Source organism: Pyrgilauda ruficollis, unplaced genomic scaffold (assembly GCF_017590135.1).
Source record: "Pyrgilauda ruficollis isolate IOZ18807 unplaced genomic scaffold, ASM1759013v1 scaffold161, whole genome shotgun sequence".
Lineage (NCBI taxonomy): Eukaryota > Metazoa > Chordata > Aves > Passeriformes > Passeridae > Pyrgilauda > Pyrgilauda ruficollis.
The window spans coordinates 1,273,337-1,280,845 of NW_024514876.1; the positions used below are offsets into that span (position 1 = coordinate 1,273,337).

The 7,509-nt window shown below is 65.1% G+C and overlaps 1 protein-coding gene across 2 annotated transcripts in view; it reads right to left on the bottom strand.

The window, feature by feature from the left end:
- Positions 1–378: 378 nt before the first annotated feature.
- Positions 379–7,509, bottom strand: part of THRA (thyroid hormone receptor alpha) — a 9,227-nt gene continuing 2,096 nt past the window's right edge. For both annotated transcript variants that reach the window (XM_041462897.1, XM_041462899.1), the window contains exons 3-9: positions 7,186–7,247; positions 5,576–5,676; positions 5,348–5,495; positions 4,471–4,676; positions 3,241–3,387; positions 2,896–3,154; positions 379–1,891 (exon numbers count right to left, since the gene is read on the bottom strand). In XM_041462897.1, the coding sequence (XP_041318831.1) occupies positions 1,641–1,891; positions 2,896–3,154; positions 3,241–3,387; positions 4,471–4,676; positions 5,348–5,495; positions 5,576–5,676; positions 7,186–7,247 (1,174 nt within the window). In that variant the 3' untranslated portion in view covers positions 379–1,640. The remainder of the gene's footprint in view (positions 1,892–2,895; positions 3,155–3,240; positions 3,388–4,470; positions 4,677–5,347; positions 5,496–5,575; positions 5,677–7,185; positions 7,248–7,509) is intronic.

Below are 7,509 nucleotides of genomic sequence, written 5' to 3' on the forward strand. Positions count from 1 at the left end.
TGGTTGGTTTTTTTTTCATCATATATTTATTACATAAATATATAGTAAAATAGACCAGCAACAATTACCATAAAAATATCTTTCTTTAAAATCCTGACCAAAACACAAAAGGGTTTAAAATCGCACGTCACAGACTTGTGATTGTCACGGGGGCTCCACGGCCCCCCCGGCCCGCGCCCCTACATTCAGCGACGCCGGCCGCGGCCCTCCCCCCGGCACCCTGCATAGTGGGGGGACCCCGCGTGGGGCGCGCCGAGCCGAGCCGAGCCGTGCCGGGGCTGTGCTGGGCCAGCTGCTGGCCGGGCTCGACGCCCGCGGGCAGGGGCAGCTCCGGGAGCCATGAGGTATGTGCTTGGGGGGGGGGANTATATTAGCTTAGGTGGGCCCGGCCTGCCTTGCCGGCCCCCCCCCCGGCCCGCACCCCCCCTCGGCCTCCGCCTGAGGGAAGAAAAAATTCACAAACCTAAATTTGGGGGGGGGGGGGAAGAGTAAAAAGGTGATAAAACCATTCCCGGGTGCCCCCTCGCAGCTGTGCCCCCCGACCCCTTCAAGCCCCCTGTGGGATTCCCCCTGCCGGCCCCCGCCTCAGCCCGCTCCCCCCGGGAGCATCGGGGGGGCAGTTGGGGGGTGCAGCCCCCCCAAAGTGCTGCTGCCGGGGGGCCGGGGCAGTAGTGCAGTGGGGGGTCCCGGGGGGGCACCCACCGCCCCCCCAGCCGGCGCCTCCGGGGCCTTTGCAACTCCTGACGGACACGACAAAACCCACGAGGACAAGGGGAGAAACAACAACAAAAAAAAAAAAGGACAACGGAAAAGTTTGGGGGGGTTTAGGGGGGGGAGTGGCCCCCCCCAGTGTCCTGCAGCGCCCACCATCCGCGGCGCTTGGCACAAAATCGTCTCCTCTCAGCCCAAAAAAGACAAGAGAACCCCCAAAACCCCAAGTCTGGCCCCAAATTTGGGGATAAGGGGGGGGGACACAGGGGGGTCACCCCAGCCGGGGCAGACCCAGTGGGCTGGGGGGGGTCCACCAGCCCTGCACCCCGATGGGCTGGGGTCCCCCTGTCACCGCTGTGCCCCCCCTGTGCCCCCACCCTGCTGTGTGTGGGGGGGTCCTGGCCCCCACCTTGCTATGGGGGGGTCCTGGCCCTCACCCCACTATGGGGGATGGGGGTCCCAGCCCCTGCCCTGCTATGGGGGAGGGTCCTGGCCCCCACCCCAGCCCCCCAAATTGCTGCCCGGCCAAAAGTGCATATGGCCACGTCCCCCCAGCTGGGGCAGCCTCTCCCTGTGCAGCCCAGAGCCCCCTCCTCTCCTCCCTGCTCTTCCTCCTCTTCCTCCTCCTCCTCCTCCTTCCAAAGTGCAGTTAGTTTAATATTTTAGCCTCTCAGGGAGGGAAATAAATGCTTAAAAAATAATAATCTACGAAGAGAAGGACAATAAAGGGAACGCTCGACCGTCGGGGCCCTTCCCTGTGCAAACAAACAAAATTCGCCAAGTCCTGGGGCGGGGGGGGTGGCTGTTGGGGGGCACAGCAGGACCCCCACCCTGGGCACAGCATCCCCTTGTCCTTCCAGGGGGATGAGAAAGATTTGGGGGGTGGCCAGAGCGGGGTTTTGGGGGCACAGGGCGGGGGGGTGTCGGCCCTACACCTCCTGGTCCTCGAAGACCTCGAGGAAGAGGGGGGGGAAGAGCTCGGTGGGACACTCCACCTTCATGTGCAGGAAGCGGCTGGCGTGGCAGGCGCCGATCATCCGCAGATCCGTCACCTTCATCAGCAGCTTGGGCCAGAAGTGGGGAATGTTGTGTTTGCGGTAGTTGATGTAGTGCTCAAAGGCCAGCAGGTAGGTCTCCTGGCACTTCTCGATCTTCTCCACGCAGATCAGCCCCGTCCGGTCTGCGGGAACCAGGGAACGGTCAGGGCATCATCGTGGAATCACCAATGGTTTGTGCAGGAAGGGATGTTAAAGCTCATCCAGTCCCACCCCTGCCATGTAGGGACACCTTCCACTGTCCCAGGGTGTTCCAAGCCCCATCCAGCCTGGCTTTGGATGCTTCCCTGTGCCGGGGCCTCACCACCCTCACAGACAGGAATTTTTTTCCCAATACCCCATCACAATCTCTCCTTATTAGTTTAAACCTCTCCTTGTTGTCCTGGCATTCTCTGCCCATGGAGGAGCCCCTCTCCCCGTCCAGCACTGCAGGGATTCTCCCTCCCACAGGGCTGAGTGTCCCACGCACCCCCTGGCTGTTGGGGTGCCCATCCCACAGACCCACATCAGCCTGGCAGGGGTCCCCAGGGGACCAAGAGGCTCAGCCTGTGCTCCTGGGTACCAGGGACTGGGGTGCCCACCTCATGCTCCTGGGACCCCTCCCAGCCTGGCACAGCGGCCTGAAGATCTGAGAATTGGGATTGCCCACCCCAAATCCACCCAAAATCCAGGGGTGGCATGATTTCCACCCAATGAAGATGTTGGGGGGCTCTGGCATCAGGGCGCCCACCCACCACACCCCCAGGACAGTGAGGACTCTGGGCATCAGGGTGGGTGCCCACCTAATGCACCCCCAAATGCTGGAGGTTCTGGCATTGGGGTGCCCACCCACCACACCCCCAGGACAGTGAGGACTTTGGGCATTGGGGTGCCCACCCAATGCACCTCCAAATGCTGGGGATTGTGGGCAAGAGGGTGCCAACACAACAATCCCCACGGACACCCTCTGGGCATGGGGGTGCCCATCCAATTCCCCCCGAAGTTACAGGGGATCTCTGGCATCAGGGTGCCCACCCAACACCTCCCCAGCACAGCGAGAACTCTGATCATTGGGATGCCCACCCAACACACCCTCTGACTCCCTGGGCACCGTGGTGCCCACCCCATTCCGCCCATCACCACCCATTACCTGAGGACATGAGCAGCACAGCCTGGAGCAGGGCCACCTCGGTGTCATCCAGGTTGAAGGCAGAGAGGGACTTGCCCAGGTCGAAGATGGCATCGGAGACGACGCCCAGGCCGCCGTTCTTGAGCTGCTCACGTTTCACTGCCATCTCCCCGCTCAGCGTCAGCGTCTCGCTCTCGGGGTCGTAGCGCACGGCCGCCCGCAGCGACATGATCTCCATGCAGCACCCCTTCAGCAGGATGATCTGGTCCTCACAAGGCAGCTGGGGGCAGTTTTGGGGAGGTTTGGTGTGATTCAGAGCTGGGGTTGACCACCCCAGACCTCCCCAAGTCCCCAGCCCGCCGTTACCTCTGAAAACATGGGCAGTTTTTTGGCAAAGTCGACCACGCGGGTGATGGCCGGGGTGATGATTTTTGTAAACTCACTGAATGCCTCCAGGTCGACTTTGTCCCCGTCGGGCATGGAGGCCATAGGGGACTGGCCGATGTCCTCAGGCTGTGGGGGACAGGGTGGTGTTGGGGAGGTGTCATGTCACCACGTGTCCCCTGGGACCACCATGGTGGCATTGGGGGGTGTGGTGTGACCGTGTCACCCCTGGGACCCCCAGAGCATGGGGGCATTGGGGGGTGTGGTGTGACCGTGTCACCCCTGGGACCCCCAGAGCATGGGGGCATTGGGGGGTGTGGTGTGACCGTGTCACCCCTGGGACCCCCAGAGCATGGGGGCATTGGGGGGTGTGGTATGACCGTGTCACCCCTGGGACCCCCACAGCACTGGTGGCACTGGAGGTGTGGGGTGACCATGTCACGCCTGGGACACCCATGGTGGCATTGGGGGCGTGGTATGACCATGTCCTGCCCTGGGACACTCCCATGGTGGCACTGGGGGCGTGGTGTGACCGTGTCACCCCTGGGACCCCCAGAGCATGGGGGCATTGGGGGGTGTGGTGTGACCGTGTCACCCCTGGGACCCCCAGAGCATGGGGGCATTGGGGGGTGTGGTGTGACCGTGTCACCCCTGGGACCCCCAGAGCATGGGGGCATTGGGGGTGTGGGGTGACCATGTCACCCTGGGACACCCATGGTGGCACTGGGGGCGTGGTGTGACCATGTCCCCCCTCTGGGACCCCCACAGTGGGCAGTGGTGTTGGGGGTACAGTGTGACCCTGTTCCCCCTCCCTGGGACCCCCAGGGGGCTGTGTGTGACCCTGCCCCCCCTCTGGGGCCCCCATGTCACCGGGAGCAGTCGTGGCAGGGCCGGTGCAGCAGCCAGGAGAGGGAGCTGCATGACAGGGACAGTGACAGGGCCAGCGGCAGGGCCGGGGCCAGGGCCACCCGCGGGCACAGCTGTCCCCTTCGGTCACTGCTCACCCCTGAACCCTTTGGGGGTGACCAGCTCAAGGACACTGAGCGATGTCCCAACCCCCCTCGACTGCCCAAGGGCACGGTGACATCCCAAACCCTGGCGCTGCCACCGTGTGTGTGCTGAGCGTGCCAGTGCCCAGCAGATCCCAGCTGGGGCAGGGGGCAGGGCGGGGGGCTGAGATGGTGACAGAGCCCCCCCACTGCATCCCCTCACCAGGAATTTCCGTTTCTGCTTCCAGTGGCTGCCCTGGGCGTTGGTGCTGCGGTGGGCTTCTGTCACAACGTGGATCAGCTCCCACTCCTCGGCGCTGGGGTTGGGGCGGTGCTGCAGGGATTTGATCATCTCCTCCTTCCGCCGCCGCTCCCGGTTCTCCTCGATCAGCTTCCTCTTGGCTACCCGCTTGGAGTCATCCAGCACCACTGCCGGGACCCCCAGCATCAGCTGGGATCCCCCCACCCATCCATCCCACAGCTACAGCACCCCACCCCACCCTACAGTGACCCCCCAGCTTCCTCCTGCTGCTCTGGGCACCCCAACTCACCCCATAGCACCAGAACCCCAACCCACCTCCCCAGAGCCCCCCACTATCACCTGCGATCCCCCCAATCATCTAGGACCCCCCATCCATGTATCCCACAGCTGCAGCACCCCACCCCACAGTGACCCCCCAGCCTCCTGTGGCTGCTCCGGGCACCCTAACTCATCCGATAGCACCAGAACCCCAACCCCCCTCCCCAGAGCCCCCCACTATCATCTGGGACCCCCAGTATCAGCTGGGATCCCCCCACCCATGCATCCCACAGCTGACTCCACAGTGACTCCCCAGCCTCCTCCTGTGGCTGCTCCGGGCACCCCAACTCACCCCATAGCACCAGGACCCCAATCCCCCTCCCCAAAGCCCCCCACTATCATCTGGAACCCCCACAATCATCTAGGACCCCCCCATTCATACATCCCACCCTGCTGCTGCATCACAGCACCCGAGAGCCCAGCCTGCTCCTGCAGCTGATCTGGGCACCCCAAAGTGCCCCAGGGTGCTGGGACCCCAACCCACCCCACCAGATGAGCCCCCCCGTGCCCCCCAACTCACGGTCCATGGCCATGCCCACGGAGATGCACTTCTTGAAGCGGCAGAGCTGGCACTGGTTGCGGGTGATCTTGTCGATGACGCAGCAGCCATCGTACTTGCAGGAGTAGGTGGGGTGCAAGTTCTTCTGGATGGTCCGACGGAAAAATCCCTGGGGAGGGCGCAGGGGGTGTCACAGTGAGCCCCGCTGAGCCCCCCCCGAGCCCCCCGAGCCCCCCTGGCCCAGCTCACCTTGCAGCCCTCGCAGGTGATGCAGCGGTAGTGGTAGCCGGTGGCTTTGTCCCCGCACACCACACATTGTTCATCTTTGTCCAGGTAACTAGGGATGTACCCTGTGGGGACCCCCGAGTCAGGGACCCCCAGGGAACCCCGGGGTGGGCCCCCCACAGCAGAGACTTGTGGGGTGCTCCATGACAGGGATTCCCATGACACAGACGTCCAGAGCACCCCATGGCAGAAATTCCAGTGTCAGGGACCCCCAGGGCACCCCAAGTCAGTGGCTCTCAGAGTGCTCCATGACAGGGGAACCGCAGGGAACCCCAAGTCAGGGACCCCTGGAGCACCCTGGACCAGTGACAGACCCCAAATCAGGCCCCCCCCCAGAAACCCTAAGTCAGGGACCCTCTGCACACCCCACATCAGGGACCCTCGGCACATGCAGCACCAGGGACCCCCACGCCCCCCATGCCAGGGATGCCCAGTACATCCTCCCCTCTCTGTGCCTCAGTTTCCCCTCTGTCTGCATCCAGCGCTGTCTGCCCTGCCACTCAAGGGTTAACGCTGGGGGTGTGTGGGGGGTGCCCGAGCCCCCCGCACCAATAAAGCCCCCATTATCCCATTATCCGGCCTGGCACTAGCAGGGGGGGTCCCTGTCCCCCTGGCACACAAAGACACACTGTCCCCGCTGTTGTCCGGGGTCCCCCTGCCTGACAGCCCCACCAGAGCCCCCCCACCACCAACTGCTCAGGGAAACTGAGGCACGGATGATCCATGAGGCACAGGGTGGTCCCCCCCAGGAGCCCACACTTGTATTTTGGTGGGGGCAAAACGTGAGAATCCCCGAGGGGAGGGCGGGGGAGATGGGGAGGGGGCTGGATGCCTGGATCCCCCTTGCAGACAGCACCCATAATCCGGGGGGTGTCCCCAGCACCCCGGAACCGCCGCACCCACCCGGGGTCCCACAAACCCAGGCGTGGAGCCCACTGTGGCGCTCTGCAGGTACCGGATGCGGGGGTCCCCGCGTGTTCCCTCCCTCGGGGAGCGGGGCGGGGGCCGGGCACGGGCGGGAGGCGGACGCCCGGGCTCCCCCCGGCCCTCCCCGGGCAGGTCCCGCCGGCGCCGGCCGCTCCCCGCCGGGGAATGGGGCAGGGCAGGGGGGCAGCGCCCGCGGGGCCCCCCTTATCGCCCACCCCAGGGCGCTGCCGCCCCGATAGCACCGCCCCGACCCGCGGGGGCTGAGACCCCGGGGGACCCTGCAGGGATGTGGGGTGCGGGGGGGGGGGACGACTTTGGGGTGCCTGGGACACAAAGGGGACATCGGGCTGCCCACCAGGGACTTGGGGTGTCCACCCCTGGCAAGGACATGGGAGCTCCTGGGGTGCCCGCAGGGGACAAGGGGTGTCCGAGGGACCCCGGGGAACCCAGCCGAGACCTGGGGTGCACAGACACGGGAATCCTGGGGTGCCCATGGGGGACGAGGGGTGTCCATAGACTTTGGGGGACCCAGGTGACACATGGCGTGTCCAGGGGACCCTGGCAAGGATTCGGGTGACCCGGGGGTGCCCAGCAGAGCCATGGGGTGCCCGGGAGGGGGGTTCAGCCGGACCCGGGGGTGCCCGTACCTGACATGCTGCTCTTCACCAAACATTGGCTGCTCTTTCTTTTGCGCTTCCCATCCAGCCACCTGCGGGAGCGGGCGGGGGGGACGGGCTGGGACGGTGCCCACGGATTCCCGCTGCACCCCACGAAGTTCCAACAGCACCCCAAATTCCCCCCCGGAACCCCTTCTCTGCTGGGAAAAGGGCAGCCCCGCCCGGGGGTCCCAACGCGGCGATGTCACAGGTGGGGTCCGGCCCTGGGGTGCGGCTTGGGGGGGCAGGAGAGAGCCCTGGGGACCCCCCCCGACCCAGAACAGCCCTCCCGGGACCCCCCCTCCGGGACACGGC